The sequence below is a fragment of the Spea bombifrons genome, chromosome 7 (assembly GCF_027358695.1).
Source record: "Spea bombifrons isolate aSpeBom1 chromosome 7, aSpeBom1.2.pri, whole genome shotgun sequence".
NCBI classification, from domain to species: Eukaryota; Metazoa; Chordata; class Amphibia; order Anura; family Pelobatidae; genus Spea; species Spea bombifrons.
Window position 1 is genome coordinate 16,123,521 of NC_071093.1, and position 18,210 is coordinate 16,141,730.

At 40.9% G+C, this 18,210-nt stretch overlaps 1 protein-coding gene and 1 long non-coding RNA gene across 2 annotated transcripts; one reads left to right on the forward strand and one right to left on the reverse strand.

Annotated features, from left to right (window-relative positions):
- The first annotated feature begins 21 nt into the window (after positions 1-21).
- Positions 22-9,249, forward strand: LOC128501259 (alpha-aspartyl dipeptidase-like). Its single transcript, XM_053470670.1, has 9 exons — positions 22-132; positions 1,295-1,440; positions 1,811-1,899; positions 3,658-3,732; positions 4,361-4,440; positions 4,630-4,803; positions 5,448-5,507; positions 8,184-8,266; positions 9,055-9,249. The coding sequence occupies exons 2-9, from the start codon at positions 1,337-1,339 to the stop codon at positions 9,116-9,118; spliced, it is 729 nt and encodes a 242-aa protein (XP_053326645.1). The 5' UTR covers positions 22-132; positions 1,295-1,336; the 3' UTR covers positions 9,119-9,249.
- Positions 9,050-13,593, reverse strand: LOC128501260 (uncharacterized). The gene is made up of 2 exons (XR_008355030.1): positions 13,520-13,593; positions 9,050-9,642 (listed from the first exon to the last, which is right to left on the reverse strand). It is a non-coding gene; the product is annotated as an uncharacterized LOC128501260 (long non-coding RNA).
- Between the last annotated feature and the right edge of the window lie 4,617 nt (positions 13,594-18,210).

Genomic DNA, 18,210 nt, shown 5'->3' on the forward strand with positions numbered 1-18,210 from the left:
CGGCAGCATAAAGCCGGAAGCTTCGTGGAACCCTTGGTGATTGACACGTGTTCTGTCTAGGGAGGGGAAGTTGTTTCAGGGAACAAGGGAAGTGGAAGCTTTCGGTGACAGTGCATCAAAAAAGCGATTTAAGTGAGCTTTTCATATTAATGATATTCCAGCACACAAGCAAAATCCTCTAAGCCATCAAATATCATTCCTAATGTTGGAATAAAAAAATATTGGCAAAATTAATGGGCACACATTCATTGTGAATAGAAGTGAAAATTGATGAGAAATGTCAACCAGATTTCGCAGATAATTAAAGGCGCGCAGGTTTCACGCCTCTAGGGTATCTTACTGCAAATCAGTGCAGGGAGTTTTTAACTTATTGCTGCAAGAACATTTAACTCTTTCTAGGTCTGCAATTTGGACTCCAAAATCCAATAAAAATATTGTTTTGTGCACTTGTTAAGGTTATTATTGAACATCTACTCAGTTTATTTGAAAATGTGTTATTCCTGATTTGTAATTGTCATTAAAAAAGAAAGGAAAATGCAGTATTAAAACCAGTCCATTGTTATTCCGAACATTTTGTAGGTCTTTGAAGTTGTTCCAAAATGTGTGATCCATGAGGAAAATGAGCCACAGTGGATAGAGTCCCAGTCTGGTTCCCAAGCAAATTCTGTCTAGAAAACAATGCAGGATCTTTGGCGTTACATGTAATCATCATTTAAAAACTGCTCTTTGTGTTTACACGGGTTATCTTATCTAATATTAAAATTAGTTGAATGATCTGAAACATTTAATTATGACAAACATACAAAAGTAGAAGAAATACATCTTCACAGCACCGTATTATCTTATAAAGCGGGACTCTAAGCCCTGTACAGAGCGATCATATCACATTCTGCAATTTGATGGGGGTGCCTGTTGGCTGATTTCTCTTACCAGTGTAAGTTTAAGAGTACTGTTAAGAAATCTAAGTCCAGCACAAAGTTCATTATGTTTATTTAATGCTGATTCTGCTTTTTGCTAGTGAGCTGAGTTAGCAAAATATTTTTATGGTGTGGATGATGCATTTCACATAAATCCCGCATATGAATTGAAAAGTCTACTTTTCAGTGATCAGCGGTTAACTGTAGTTATATTAAACATAGATTATGTTTATCCCACTGTGAACCGATGCAGTAATTTGCTCAAGAAACTTTGTTCTTGTGCTACAAAGTACAGAGATAGTAATTGCCAATCACAGTTGTTTTGTTAAGAGTGATTCACAGACTTTACCATTCTCCGCCTCTTCCTCCTTTTACAGCAAATTTGATCTTTTGAATCACTTTTGATCCGACACTTCATTATGATGGCCACCAAGAAACGTCTCCTGCTTATTTCCAACTCCACACTACATGGAGGGGGATATCTGGGGCACTGCCAGGACCATATCAAAAAGTTTTTAGGGGAGTAAGTAATCTGCTTGTTTTGGGTCAAGATAAACAGTACATATATTGTGTTTGTGTTGCTCTGTCTTGGAGAGTCTACGGGTTATAAGCAGGGGAAGACATTCACAAAATTCTACACTGTAACCTTTTAGCTAAGTAAACCAGTAACTACTTAACTTATTCATTGCCAGGTTGACCTCTGATATTGCAAAATCCACTGTGAAATAAAGACACTGGCCAACAAAGAAGTATTATTATTAACAGTTTATACTATTAGTATTCCACAGTGCTGTATGATGGGTAGTTAATTGATAGCATTATAATATCAGGCAACTGGACTTGAAAAAAAGAAAGTGTGGCCTTGTTCTATATTAATATGTACTTTTCTTTAGACAAATCAAAAGGGTCCTTTTCATTCCGTATGCGCTCCATGACAGAGATGCTTATGCGAAAATGGCAAGACAGAAGTTTGAAAGCCTGGGTGGGTGAAAACATAATTTTTTTTCATTTGAGTCTAATAAACATATGTTGCCAAAATATTGCCAAATGAATCACAGTGGCCAAACACAGCCAGCAGAAACTGACTGGGTATCCTGACATTTAAGCATATCTGGGAACTTCCCATGGCAGGCTACTCAGAGCTCTCCCTTTTCTGATAGAAAGAGAAGTGTGACCCAGAGAACCTGGTAAGCAGCGCTTCACCTGGAGACTCTGGGTCAATCCTGGAGACTTTCTACTTTGACTTTTAGTGCTCAGGAAATAAATTAGTCAGGATGATCTGTAAAGGTTGTTTTTTCATTGTACGTGGGAGAAAGTCTGATGAAACGGTGTAGGGATGAGAGGGTAGAGATGCGGGGGGGGGGGGGTGCAGAATTGTTAAGGGCTCTGTAGCTTGAAGAAGCTTGTATTTGATTCTGGAGGTTATGGGTAGCCAATGAAGCGATTAGCACAGTGAAGCAGCAAATGAGGAATGGTGACAGAGAAAGATTAAGCTAGCTGCAGTGTTGCGGATGGATTGGTAGGGAGATGGTATATTACAAGGGAGTGGATTAAAATTTTGGTTGTTTCTTGTGTGAAGAGTGGGCTAATTTGGAAGGTGTTTTTCAGGTGAAGGCAGCAGGATGTGGTGAGGGATGAAGTGCCAAGTGTGATGCCAAACTTGCTCTGTTAGTAGGATAGTGGAGGTGTCAACAGTAATAGAGATGTAAGAAATTGTGGACAGAGGGGATGGCGGAATAACCGTAACCTCAGTCTTTGAGATGTTGAGCTTCAGTTAAAGGGACGCCATCCGTGATACAATTCCAGAAAGTCGGCGAGTTAGAATGGTTTTGAGAGGAAATGTAGATTAGGGTGACGTCAATGTGTAGGTGATATTGGAAGCCAAATAAAGATACTGGTTGTCCAAGGGAAGAAGTGTGAATTGAGAAGCATAGTGGCCCAAAAACTGAGCCCTAAGAAACACTAAAAGATAGCGGTAGGGGTAGAGGAGCAAGTTCCAGTGAAGGGGAAACTAAAGGTATGGTCAGAGAGGTAGAATTAGAGCTTACACACACATGCTTATACACAAGCACTTACACATTCATGCTCACATACACATACACATATATAATATAACACAAATACACTCTCATTCTCAACTAGTATATATATATTCATTAAAAAGTACTCCCTCTCACCTTCACCCTTACCTCACTGTTACACCTTTTACCGCGGGATCAGGTAACCTCGCTTTACATCACCTATTTGTGTTCCTATCTCTTATCTCAACTAAAGCAAGCTATTTGTGGAGTAGAATAGAGGCACCACTCCATCCAGTTCCCAAAAGTAAGACAGGACACCAGAGGGGATAAAAAAGAGACACACCTATTAGGACTTATAGCCTCTAGACTGTAAGCTTGTTTGAGCAGGACCCTCCTCATCTGTTGTCTCTGTAAGTCAAATTGTTATGTTAAATACTTGTTTTGTCCTGTCCACCCTTTTTACAGCGCTACCGAATTTGATGGCGCTATATAAAACAATAAATAATAATAATAGCCTTATTCATAGTTTATGACAAAGCATTATTAAGTAGAAAACATATAAAGCATCTGTTTTTTGTCTCTTGTGTTTTCCTGCCTCCACAATAGTATGTTCTTTCCTCAGCTGCCGGTAGTCTTACTAGATAAATTTAAATATGCCAAAATTTTATGTAGTTTGTAATATATGTGAACAGTGACATTGTCTTCTTTTACTGCTGCAGGTTATGGTCTGGATAGTGTTCATGAAGTTCCCAACCCAGTATATGCTGTCCAACAATCTGAAGCCATCTTTATTGGTAACTACGTTTTGTATTGTTTGCAGTTTAATTTTGTATGCGCACTGTACATACTTGTAGTACAAAGGTACATGGAGGGGTGCAGTATCTGTATACTGTCATTCCTTGTTTGACATGATTGGAAATCACATTTTATAGAAATCAGAAATAGAAAATAAAGGTGTGTTTAAGAAAAAAATCCCCAAAAAGAAAATGTTGTTTTAGTCAATGATGCTACCTTTTATTGGGCCAACATAGAAAAAGATATAAAATGGGATTTGCTTTCGGGCCTCAGGGGTCGCTTCTTAAAATAGAATCTTAAGAGTTTCCTATTGAGAGTTTACTAATCTGACAACCTTTGTGAGAATAAAGGAAAAAGGAAAACTCACATTTAAATTTAGAAAAAAGCAAACAGGCTCCTCATAGAGCCCATATTAACCAAAGGGGTCAATTAACTTTTTATACAGAACTCAACAATATACCACTCAGCCCCCATCTCGTGCTCAGTGGGATGGTGAGGCTTAAACCTAGGTAATTTCAGTTTATGGGAGACAAGGAACTCAATTGCTGCAATTGATATAAATACCCATAGGGTGCAGAATCTCTTTGACCATCCTTTCTGAACATTGTTACCTATTTGTGCTTACAGGTGGTGGTAACACTTTTCGGCTCTTGAAGGCTCTGTACGATAATGATTTGATTTCTGCTATAAGGAGTAAAGTGTTTGAGGTACCGTATGATATGTTGCAGGAAAGGCGAAGTATTCAACCCAATGATTTCACTATGCATTGCCAATCCCAGCCCTATGGGCTTTTCATGCAAGGCTAGATAATCTGATCCTAAATAATGCATAGTTAAATTACGTTCAATAAACTTTCCCACATTAACTGTACATTTTTTGTCTTTTTTTCTTTCTAGGATGGGGTGCCATACATTGGGTCCAGTGCTGGTACAAATGTGGCTACAATCAGCATTCACACCACCAATGACATGCCAATTGTGTACCCACCCTCTCTACATGCTCTAGGTTTGGTGCCTTTCAACATAAACCCTCATTATCTGGATCCAGAGACCAATAGCAAGCATATGGGGGTATGGCTTTTTTAGAAGTGGATATCTGATTTTATCTTAACCAATGGAACATGAGAAGATTGAGAGAACACTAAAAACACAGCAAAATATGATTTTGGAGATATAATACCAATGATATTTTCCCTTCATTATATTTATTAAATTCCAAACTTTACACTGTCACTAGAATACAATTGCTGTAATCAATGAAAGTTATCCTTTAATATTTTTATTTTGTATTACTTGTTTTAAATGTAGTGGAGTTACATCCTTCCCTTAGCTCACCCATGGAAGTCTTGTGGGTTTAAAAGTACACATGTAGATGCTTGCATTTGTTCTTACACACTAAACCATTTTGGGAGAAGCCTACTGTGACCAACTGGAAGCTTCTTTTGTTTCTAGGCAGTAGCTGGGTCCATGGAACAGGCAGACAATGTGGCTGCTTGTTAGCTTGGTAACAATGATGGCATCAAATCTAAAATGGCTAGCATGTTACCAGCTAATCTGTTATATACAAGATCAATTGGAAAAAGCCCAATCCTTGCTACCATGTTTTGTGGTAATAAAATATATATTCTTGAATGTATTTACTTTCTGCTATAATTAATCTTTTAGGTTTGTTTAAGAGAGTAAAATCTACTGGGTTTTTTTGGTTTTTTTTATAGGAAACACGGGAACAGAGGATTTCCCAATACCATGAAGAACCCAATACTCCGCCTGTACTTGTGAGTTGTAGTTTATTTGAATTATGTGACAACCAAAGTTAGAAATTGACCATATTGCATTACTTTCAGACATTGTTATTTACACTATATGACTAAAGTATGTGGATACCTGGCCATAGTTGTTGGGCATCCCATTCAAAAAGCATTAATATGGAGTTGCCTACCTTATTTGCTGCTATGAGAGCCCCCATTTTTCTGGAAAGACTTTCCACAAGATTTTGGAGTGTGTGCCTGGAGTGTGTTTTAATAGTGTTAACATTGCTCGGCCCATGTCTCATTTGCGGCATAGTACAAGTCCCAACTTAACCTCATAAAACTATATAGACACATAATTTACCTTTCTAGGTGGCCTAGTTGTCATGTATTGAGTGCATGGCCAGCCTGGTCAAGTTGTGTCTGCTATTGTGTTATTTATGAAATGTTTGATCTACTTCGTGTTGTTATTTCTTTGTTTTTAGAAAAAGTTCCTGTTTTTGCAGCCATTTTGTCTGTGCAGTCATTCTCTTATATTAAATATTCCAATATGGTAAATTGGCGACGAGGATGGGATACAGCGAGTAGAACGCTGCATCCAATATTCATCTTGAATGAGGAAAGCTGTTGTCATTTTTCCTGTGTATATTATAATACAATATTTCCAGTATGACTTCTCTGGAGCACATAAATGAGTTTGACATGGCCAACCCAAGCAGTATATTCATATACTGATGGACTAGTGTTTTTCTTGAAGCTAACAAGGCAACCGATGTTGATATTGAGAGTGATATTGCTGAGTATCATGGGCCCTTAGACCTTTGATATTGTATGCTCAGTGATATTCCCTACCCCATCTGAGACAGTTTTAACAGACATAATCAACAACCAGGTGAAAGTATTGCCGCATACATCGCAAAGCTGTGCAGACTCAGAAAATTGCTGCTTTGGTAGCTATTTGAAATCCTTGGTAGGAGACAGGCTTGTGTGTCAAGTACATGATGAAGCACTACAATGCAAGCTATTAGCAAAACAAAACCTGACTATTACCATTGCACAGGAAGAAGCACTTGCCTATGAGGCTGCATACTTGCATTCAAAAGACATACAACCCTCATTCAGTAAATGTAACACATTTGGAATTATGGTAGAAAACAGAATCACAACAAAAAAAATGCTACAGTTCCGTTCCAAGGGACTTGTCACAGTTGTGGTGACAAACATATGCATAGTAAATGTCATTTCTAAAATGCTGTTGGCTATAAATGCAACAAGAAAGGTCCTATACAGAGTCTCTGCAGAAAACATGTCACTGCAGAAAGAGTACAATATCAAAGTCAACACACAATATTAATGCCCCAAATCATGGATAAATGTTCACAGATATTTACAGAATGGATTAGAAATACATTGGAAGAACATACTAAAGACATACTCTGAGGTTTTACTACTGCATGGTATCCCATGCACCAATGAGGTAGACTCAGGTTGTGCATATTCTTTGATTTTAGAATAGACTTTTAATGTATTATGGACTCAAAGCAGCCTTACATTAGTACCCTGTGGTGTTAAACTGGTAGATTACAACTAATCGACTGGCAAAGTAACGGCTGTTTGTTTTATTACAGTAAAGCATGAAAAAGACATTGTATTACATATAATAATTACTGCTGCAATTCCACCTTGCCCTTTGCGGTGTTTCTTGCTAAGCTTGTACAGAGTGCTTGTTTGCTATTTTAGTTCCTGACTCGGCTTGTTCTTGACCCTGGTTCCACCTGCTGTTTTGGCTTTCCCTGTCCAGTTGCTATTTGTTGCTGACCCAGCTTCCCTTGTCGATGAAATTGGATCCTGTGTTTTTGCAGTTTCTTGTGGATCTTCCCATTTCCTGCCTTTGTCTGGCATTATTCAATCTAACGGCCCATTGGTTAGTCATCTTGAGTACACAGCTTCTCTGTAGTCCAGTCTCTGCTCCAGGGTTCTGGCACTCTATGCTGAGCATGACATGTAGCAGCTGATGCACAAACAGTAACAGACAAACGAGCTTTCAGAATAAAACGTCTGAGCAGACGTGCAGCAGTGGTTCCCCCACCCATCACAAAATAATGTTGCTATTATACTACCTCCACTCAGCAATACAGAGTCATATAGTATGTATCTGCCCCCTCATCTATGATTATGATGATGTGCTTGAGATATACAACATAATTAATAAGATCTTTATTAGAGCTTTTGGGGTGCTTATTCATGCAGTATTGCATATGCAAGTGATTGTGATGGATTAAAATTTTGGTCCAATCCCAGACCTGTAGGGTCTCAACTGATAGAGGGCTGTTAATGTCCCTGTTGTGGATTATATAGGTAAAGTAATTTTTAACCACATTTTAACCATCAAGAAATAGTTAACTTTTTACCTGGAAGAAGCAAAAAAGATCAATGATTAGCCATTATCTTCTCAAACATAGAGTATAATACCGTTATGAACTGTCTGAATTGTAGTATAGTGCATTTGTTAAGTGTACTTCTTAGGGGTCTTCTTCTTGTGTTTTTACACAGAAAAAAATGTATTCAAGGTAGTCCTAAATTTTTTTCTGGCATAATTCAGCACACCCAACTAATGTATATGTGGGCAAAATCATAAGCCGAGCTGTTTTTTTTGTTGTCTTTAATAGATATGGCGCCTGCTTACCGCTGTTTGTGTTTCAGGGTCTGCGAGAAGGTAGTATGCTCTTAGTGGAAGGTAACAAAGCGACTCTCCTCGGTGTTACAGGAGCACGCTTATTTTTAAGGTATTGCATTACTCAGGAAAAAAACAAATCTATATTCTCATAATCTTAGACCCACCAATGAAGAAGGTATATTAAAGTATTTTGTAAATACCCCAAAAACTTTCCTCACTGCCACCAAGTGAAAACCCAGTTTAGCCAAAAACGTACAATGTCCAAATTAGAAAAAAAAATATTTAATAACTGTGGCTATGACCGAAGCTATGAATTCTAATTTGGAGCACAAAGACACAAGAACTAATTAATTTATATAATCAGAGTAAAACTAGTCCCACTGCTTATACGAAAGTAATGGTAAAAGAAGACATACAAAAATGAATACAAAATACACAAGGGTTAAAGAGAAAAGACAAACAGTATACATTAATTGAAATACATTCCTAGAATAATCAGTGTGAATCTCCAAATTCTGGGTTGGTCACATTGCACATGTTAATGCAAACGTACATCAGCCAACATGAGTTTAAAAACTCTCACGAAGCACATCTTAAAAACACTGTACTACTGTAATGCTGTTTTTTTTAAGATGATACATCTATAAAAGTCCACTCCAAAGTACTTACATACTTATGCAAAATTAGTAGTTTCTCTGGCAGGAATGAAATCCCTCTACAAGAGTTAATTTTTTTTGTTTTTCATTGCTAAGGCATTTTAAGGTAAAATGTAACTAGTTCCCACTTTTTTTAAACAATAATATGATTCAAATAAATTAGCTACCTGATAGTAGTTTTGGTGACCCCTAGTATGCCCAAATTGAATTAATGTTTTTTTTTTTCTTTTTCTGGATTTAGAGGGAAACCTCCATCTGAACATGAACCTGGACAAGACTTCAGTTTTCTACTGATGCAGAGCTAATGTCAAGCAGAGAAGATACACTCATGTACTACAACCTGAATTTGCCAAATAATACATCCTCTCTAACAGTCCAAACCTTTTTCTTGTACTGTTTGGACATTTTTCAATAAATAAAAAGGTTTGTTGCTTTATATGGTACTTTTTTCTTTTGTGATTTTTCAGTGTTTTTTTTTTTTTTTTTACGGGTCAGCACTATCTACAGTAGAGTGGCTAATTTTTCATACCTTTACACATTTTGCAGCTGTCACTGGACAAATCTACTGACATCTGTTCCTTAGCAGGTCTAAAAATTAAGTAAAACCTCAGATGAACAACAACACATTACATATTACACAATGTCGTGATTTATTCAACAAAAATAAAGCCAAAATGGAGAAGCCATATGTGAAAAACTAAGTACACTGTTTCCATAGGAATTAAGAAACTAAGTAGCAGACAGGTGCTGCTAATCAAATGTCCTTGATGAATTGATTACCAGCAAGTGTGACCACCTCTATAAAAGCCAAAGTTTTAGCAGTTTGCTGCTCTGGAGTAGTTAGGTGTGTGTTAATACAATGGCAAGGAGATAAGTCTTCAGCAAGACTTCTTAGAGAAGTGTTGCTGCCCATCAATCTGAAAAGGCTTATAAGGCCATCTCCAAACAATTTAAAGTCCAGCATTCAAAAATGGAAAACAGTTGCTAATCTTCCCAGCGGTGGATGTCAAATTCACTCCAAGGTCAAGACCATGCAATGCTCAGAGAAATTGCAAAAAACCCAAGAGTTACATCTCAGACTCTACAGGCCTCAGTTAGCATGTTAAATGTTAAAGGTCTTGACAGTACAATTAGAAAAAGACTGAACAAGTATGGTTTGTATGGAAGGGTTGCCAGGAGAAACCATTTCTCTCTAAAAACAACATGGCAGCTGTCAGGACTCGGGTGATCAGGTCGGGTAGGAGCCCATGCGCAGGGGATACTTGGGGTTCAGTATGTAACCCAGGGTGCATGATTATGCAAACAAAGACACCACCAACAGAAATCCAGGTAATGCAGTGTATTTTATGTATATAACAGAACCAGCAAATAAGGGTAATATAGTCTAAGCAAGTAACTGGACGTATGGCAAAATAAAATACAGGTAATAAGTCTTTTGGCAGGGAGCCCGCTTGGAAGGGCACGACAGACAGAGAGCCCGCTTGGAAGGGCACAAAAGGCACACAGCCCGCTTGGAAGGGCACGAAAGGCACACAGCCCGCTTGGAAGGGTACGAAAGGCACACAGCCCGCTTGGAAGGGTACGAAAGGCACACAGCCCGCTTGGAAGGGTACGAAAGGCACACAGCCCGCTTGGAAGGGTACGAAAGGCACACAGCCCGCTTGGAAGGGTACGAAAAGGCACACAGCCCGCTTGGAAGGGTACAATAGCAGGGAGTCCACTTGGAAGGGTACAATAGCAGGGAGTCCACTTGGAAGGACACAAAAGCAGGGAGTCCACTTGGAAGGACACAAAAGCAGGGAGTCCACTTGGAAGGACACAAAAGCAGGGAGTCCACTTGGAAGGACACAAAAGCAGGGAGTCCACTTGGAAGGACACAAAAGCAGGGAGTCCACTTGGAAGGACACAAAAGCAGGGAAGCAGGAACAGTACAGGTGCAGAGCCACAGCAGGAAGGTCCATAGACTTCAATACAAAGGCCCTGACTGAAGGGCAGGGCAGGTTCATAAAGGCAGGGCAATCCAGGTAACAAGGCCCAGCTGGATGTATTCACTAGAGCTCAACCCAGGTAACAAGGCACACCTGAGTTCTGAGTGCTCCAGAGGGCGGATGGTGGCCACTAGTGGTAGCAGATGTAAACTGCACAGGTATGAAAAAGCCATGGTTCAGGCAGCGAAAAAGTGGTTCCTGACAGTACCCCCTCCCCAAGGAGCGGCCTCCGGGTGCTCCTGGGACTGTAGAGAGGCAGTATCAAAACCTGTGGTAAGAACATTTAGTCCTAGCACGTAGAGCTTTTTCAAATACGTGCAGGTCCTCCTTTCTTACTACAGTTCCGTTAGAGGCAATGACACAGTCTGAGGAAAGGTCATCTGCAGTGCAGTTGTAAGACATAGTGGTATTGGCTGCTGGATACATAGACATGATGGCACGGTTCCGTACTCCCTCTTTCTTGGCTGTCCATGCACCAGGGGTCACGAAGCTGCCCTGTACCCAAGGCACCTCTGGGTGCCGGGGGGTAGTAACCGAACTGCACTGGTTCAAGGCTGGAGTGGCAGGCTTAACAGACTTCTGTTCACGCAGCTGTTGCTTGTAACGGTTAAGTTCTTTACGATGCACAATTGTCCCGTCAGATGCTAGGATGTAACCAGGAGCCCCTAAGGAGTGTTTTGCTGTTTGGGGTCTACGATTCTTATTCCTGGGAGTGATGGGAGTGGTGGTCCCAACTGCAGAAACAGCCGTGGGGTGATCAATTGCGGGTGTGTCCGTTGTATCAGCAACAGAAACATCTGAAGACACACTGTCCATATCAGACCAGTCAGTTTCATCAGAGATGGTCTGGAGGTCATCCGACATGGCTACAGATGGTGCAGAAGTTCCAGGTACTGTGGATTGGTTAACCCCAGGATCACCAGGTTGGGGAAGAGATAAGGTGTGCTCCAGCTTTGATGCGTTGCTGTTGTCACATGCAGGTTCCTGGGCCTGGGGTTTGTTGGTGTGGGTTGCAGAGGGTTTAGCTGGTTTCAGAGGACATTGAGTGATCCAGTGTCCCTTTTTGCCACAGTAAAAGCAAGATTCCTCATCACGCCTTTGTTGCAATTCGGTTGCGGTAAGGGGTTCACGTTTCCTAGAAGATACCTTTTTAATTCTGGTAACAGGCTTCTTGGATTTCTCAGGTGCTGTAGCAGGTGTAGGTGAATGGTCTTCATGAGAGTGATTGGAGTTGGAGTCCCAGATATGCATTAATGATTTGCACAGTTCAAGCAAGCATTCTCCTATCACTTTGATTACTGAAAGTAACCCCGCTGACTCCTTGTAATGGCCTTTGTATTCTGTCAGGACTCGGGTGATCAGGTCGGGTAGGAGCCCATGCGCAGGGGATACTTGGGGTTCAGTATGTAACCCAGGGTGCATGATTATGCAAACAAAGACACCACCAACAGAAATCCAGGTAATGCAGTGTATTTTATGTATATAACAGAACCAGCAAATAAGGGTAATATAGTCTAAGCAAGTAACTGGACGTATGGCAAAATAAAATACAGGTAATAAGTCTTTTGGCAGGGAGCCCGCTTGGAAGGGCACGACAGACAGAGAGCCCGCTTGGAAGGGCACAAAAGGCACACAGCCCGCTTGGAAGGGCACAAAAGGCACACAGCCCGCTTGGAAGGGTACGAAAGGCACACAGCCCGCTTGGAAGGGTACGAAAGGCACACAGCCCGCTTGGAAGGGTACGAAAGGCACACAGCCCGCTTGGAAGGGTACGAAAGGCACACAGCCCGCTTGGAAGGGTACGAAAAGGCACACAGCCCGCTTGGAAGGACACAAAAGCAGGGAGTCCACTTGGAAGGACACAAAAGCAGGGAGTCCACTTGGAAGGACACAAAAGCAGGGAGTCCACTTGGAAGGACACAAAAGCAGGGAGTCCACTTGGAAGGACACAAAAGCAGGGAGTCCACTTGGAAGGACACAAAAGCAGGGAGTCCACTTGGAAGGACACAAAAGCAGGGAAGCAGGAACAGTACAGGTGCAGAGCCACAGCAGGAAGGTCCATAGACTTCAATACAAAGGCCCTGACTGAAGGGCAGGGCAGGTTCATAAAGGCAGGGCAATCCAGGTAACAAGGCCCAGCTGGATGTATTCACTAGAGCTCAACCCAGGTAACAAGGCACACCTGAGTTCTGAGTGCTCCAGAGGGCGGATGGTGGCCACTAGTGGTAGCAGATGTAAACTGCACAGGTATGAAAAAGCCATGGTTCAGGCAGCGAAAAAGTGGTTCCTGACAGCAGCGCAGCTTGGCTTTGCAAAGTTGTATCTGAACAAACCACAAGACTTCTGGAACGTCATTTGGACAGAAGCAACCAAAGTAGGGGTGTTTGGCCATAATGCACAGCACCACGTTTGGCAAAAACCAAACACCTCATACCAACTGTCAAGCACAGTGGTGGTGAAGTGATGATTTGGGCTTGTTTTACAGCCACAAGACCTGGGGACCTTGCAGTCATTGAGTGAACCATGAACAGAATGGCTAAAAAAGAAAATAATCAAGGTGTTGCAATGTTCGAGTCAAAGTCCAGACCTGAACCTGATTGAAATGCTGTAGAGGAAACTTGAGAGTTGGGCATAAACAAATGTCTGCAAACCTCAATGAACTAAAGCAACGTTATAAAGAAGAATGGGCCAAAATTCCTTGACAACCATGTGAGAGACTGATAAAGTAATACAGAAAATGATTACTTCAAGCTACTGCTGCAAAAGGTGCTTCAACAAGCTACTGAATCAAAGCGTACTTTCTTTTTCCACACATGGCTTCTCCATTTTGGCTTTATATTTGTTGAATAAATCATGTAATACGTCGTGTTGTTTATCTGAGGCTGTATTTACCTTTTTTTTTAGACCTGCTAAGGAACAGATGATTGTTATGTCCTGATATGTAAAACCATAGAATCCAAAGATTGTAATGGCCTTTGTATTCTGTCAGGACTCGGGTGATCAGGTCGGGTAGGAGCCCATGCGCAGGGGATACTTGGGGTTCAGTATGTAACCCAGGGTGCATGATTATGCAAACAAAGACACCACCAACAGAAATCCAGGTAATGCAGTGTATTTTATGTATATAACAGAACCAGCAAATAAGGGTAATATAGTCTAAGCAAGTAACTGGACGTATGGCAAAATAAAATACAGGTAATAAGTCTTTTGGCAGGGAGCCCGCTTGGAAGGGCACGACAGACAGAGAGCCCGCTTGGAAGGGCACAAAAGGCACACAGCCCGCTTGGAAGGGCACAAAAGGCACACAGCCCGCTTGGAAGGGTACGAAAGGCACACAGCCCGCTTGGAAGGGTACGAAAGGCACACAGCCCGCTTGGAAGGGTACGAAAGGCACACAGCCCGCTTGGAAGGGTACGAAAGGCACACAGCCCGCTTGGAAGGGTACGAAAAGGCACACAGCCCGCTTGGAAGGGTACAATAGCAGGGAGTCCACTTGGAAGGACACAAAAGCAGGGAGTCCACTTGGAAGGACACAAAAGCAGGGAGTCCACTTGGAAGGACACAAAAGCAGGGAGTCCACTTGGAAGGACACAAAAGCAGGGAGTCCACTTGGAAGGACACAAAAGCAGGGAGTCCACTTGGAAGGACACAAAAGCAGGGAAGCAGGAACAGTACAGGTGCAGAGCCACAGCAGGAAGGTCCATAGACTTCAATACAAAGGCCCTGACTGAAGGGCAGGGCAGGTTCATAAAGGCAGGGCAATCCAGGTAACAAGGCCCAGCTGGATGTATTCACTAGAGCTCAACCCAGGTAACAAGGCACACCTGAGTTCTGAGTGCTCCAGAGGGCGGATGGTGGCCACTAGTGGTAGCAGATGTAAACTGCACAGGTATGAAAAAGCCATGGTTCAGGCAGCGAAAAAGTGGTTCCTGACAGCAGCGCAGCTTGGCTTTGCAAAGTTGTATCTGAACAAACCACAAGACTTCTGGAACGTCATTTGGACAGAAGCAACCAAAGTAGGGGTGTTTGGCCATAATGCACAGCACCACGTTTGGCAAAAACCAAACACCTCATACCAACTGTCAAGCACAGTGGTGGTGAAGTGATGATTTGGGCTTGTTTTACAGCCACAAGACCTGGGGACCTTGCAGTCATTGAGTGAACCATGAACAGAATGGCTAAAAAAGAAAATAATCAAGGTGTTGCAATGTTCGAGTCAAAGTCCAGACCTGAACCTGATTGAAATGCTGTAGAGGAAACTTGAGAGTTGGGCATAAACAAATGTCTGCAAACCTCAATGAACTAAAGCAACGTTATAAAGAAGAATGGGCCAAAATTCCTTGACAACCATGTGAGAGACTGATAAAGTAATACAGAAAATGATTACTTCAAGCTACTGCTGCAAAAGGTGCTTCAACAAGCTACTGAATCAAAGCGTACTTTCTTTTTCCACACATGGCTTCTCCATTTTGGCTTTATATTTGTTGAATAAATCATGTAATACGTCGTGTTGTTTATCTGAGGCTGTATTTACCTTTTTTTTTAGACCTGCTAAGGAACAGATGATTGTTATGTCCTGATATGTAAAACCATAGAATCCAAAGAGTGTACTTTTATTTTCACATGACTGTATCTTTCTACTCATAGTATATTATTAGGAGATCAGGGAACCTAAGAAGGAATCTGAACTAAGTGTTAATATTCTTATGACATATTACTTTGTCAATATATGCCTTGCATTCTGGCATTTGGACATATTTGTATTTATGTATAAGAGGCCACCTGGAAAGTAGTCTTATCACCATGGCAACTAATGCAGTCTCCCTGAATGTATTATTATATTGGTTGATCTGATAAGAGCACTTTCAAAAACTGCATCAGAATCACTTTTTGTACATTGCCCACTTCGTATCCAGATGAAATGTTTACAACATTGTCAAGACTCTATGTTGTTCTCTTTCCCAAGAAAGGTTGCAAGGTTAAAATCTTGTCTTCACCTTTATGGGTTTATTTGCTAAGGTTTCTTTTCCCATCCTCGCCCTATATGTTCTATAGTACCTACAGATGCAGCTGTTGAAGCTACTACTATAAGGTGTCCAGGTTTTTTAAATGAAATCTGGGGACATTTTCTTTTTAATTGGAAATGGTATGTTTATGAAGGGATTGTAAGATATATAGCGTATTTGCTCGATTATAAGACGAGGTTTTTTCCAGAGCAAATGCTCTGAAAAATCCCCCTCGTCTTATAATCAAGGTCGTCTTCTAATCAGACCTAATTCGTGTTATAATGGAGGTCGTCTTCTAATCAGACCTCATTCTGCTGGGGCCAGGCTGCTTACCGGGTTTGGTCGCGAGCAGCGTCCAGGAGAACAGGAAGCTAGCACAGTCCTCACATAACTCTGCCTCCCCCCTCCTTCCTCTGGGGGCGGGGCCAGAGAAGTTGCTCGCACAGCGGGACCCCTGCAGAAGTCTGCGAGTGGGAGATCTGCAGTTCAGGTAAGGGGGTGGGGGAGGGTTTTTGCACAAGTATGGAATGAATGAGTATTTAAATGTTTGTGAATGAGTGTGTGTGTGTGTGTGTGATGGCATGGATGTGTAAGGGGGGTGGGGGTGGTAGCATGGCATAGGGAGGCTGTAAACACACTACTATCATCCACAGGTTCCAGCATGTACTGGCTGCCTTGGCTTGATAGGAGTGTGATTGCTGTTAGCAGTTATATATATACACCTCCAGAAATGCATTTTAACCCCCTATATGCCACTCAGCCCCATGATATGCCATGATAAGGCATATCATGGGGCACAGTGGCATATAGGAGGGTATAAGATATTTCTGGAGGCATAGTGGCATATAGAGGGTTAAAAGGGGCAGAGTGGCAAATAGGGGGGTATAAGGCATTTCTGGGGGCAGAGTGGCAAGCCTGGGGGCAGATGTGCATAACTGGGGGGGGGGGGCAGGTTGGCAAATAAAAGGAAATAAAAAAAATATATTTTTCTCAATCATAGCTTTTATTAAACATGAAAATTAGTTTACATGAATTAATATTTACTAGTAAAACTTTTTTTCCTATAGGGTAGTCTTATATTCAGGCTTTTTGTTTTTTTCCTAAATGAATATTTTGATTTTGGGGGGTCGTCTTATAATCGAGCAAATACGGTATATATACATGTTATTTCTCACATATTGTCCATGAGATAAAAAAAAAAACAAAAACAAAAAAAAAAACTTAGAATCTTTTAGGCAGGGCCAGATTAAGAGCATCATGGGTGTGCTGAGGATTTTGGAAATAAATAAAATAGCTAGAATCTTAACTCCTCAGCATCCATGTGTACTGGATTAAGATAGTAAAGAATCATGAGGTACTTTCTCAAGCCATTATGTATCAGTGTCCTTAACCCAGGGACTGTGCCCGGAAACCGGCGATGTCTGGCCACCCTATACTACTATACCATTCTATGGCAAACTGCTTCTAACCTGGAAAAAGGCAACAAGGGAGCAAATAATTTCAAGCATTATTCAAAAGTTTATTTTTTCCCCCCACAATTGGTAGTTACAATATGTACAAGATTGAAATCAATTGCTGTACAAAACACAGTTTACAAACTTTAATTTCCAAAAAGTGCAAAACATTTTAAAAACATCAACATTTTAATTGCCCTGTACATAAAATAGAGCTGATGCATAGGGTCCTCTTACACTTTTCAAGAAGCTATAGGCACTTCTTTTAAAAGTGTATATTTACTAAAATGTATATGAAAAGTCATCAATTTGTAGATTCGCCCTGCCAACCATGCACTAATCCACAACATAAAGATTGCACAAGACAAATGGGAGTTTAATACAAAATAGAAAAGATACATTATTTCATATAGTTTGAGAAATTCAGATTTAAAGGTAGATAACAGCACAAAATATATTGTCTGATTTCATAAAATAAATAAGGCTTAGGGCTATGTCCAATGCCTTATATACAAAAGGCAAAACCATTAAAATAGCAGTATTTCAACTAAACTCACAAAAGTTATAAAGGTACTGTAATCAGAACACATGGGAATGAGTGACAAATTCCAGTACAAAAGGTTTTATTTATTTTTTATACAGGTTTACAAAGAGGAAATCAAACCGAATATAAGGGAGCATAGTTTAGCGTGTCCATTATTAGCTCGGGCGTGGGACAACTGAACCTTTTAAAAGGTTCAGTCCCTTTAAGGCACAAAAATGGAACATTTGTGGTCTGTATACAAAACATGCCACACCACCTCTAGAACAATTTTCAGTGGAGTCCTGGAGCAGGGGTCATAACGCAAAACAACTATTTTACCTATTAAATTACGTTGCTGTTGTGTTTTGACAAGGCAACATGTCAATTACCTGATATCGCTATACATTAATAAGGACAAACCGTTGT

What these genes read in the sequence shown, in the direction of transcription:
- LOC128501259 (XM_053470670.1), top strand. Translation starts at nt 1,337, where the DNA reads ATGATGGCCACCAAGAAACGTCTCCTGCTTATTTCCAACTCCACACTA. An exon ending in ACAGAAGTTTGAAAGCCTGG is followed by an intron (nt 1,900 to 3,657) that starts GTGGGTGAAAAC and finishes TTACTGCTGCAG; the next exon opens with GTTATGGTCTGGATAGTGTT. An exon ending in CCAATACTCCGCCTGTACTT is followed by an intron (nt 5,508 to 8,183) that starts GTGAGTTGTAGT and finishes TTTGTGTTTCAG; the next exon opens with GGTCTGCGAGAAGGTAGTAT.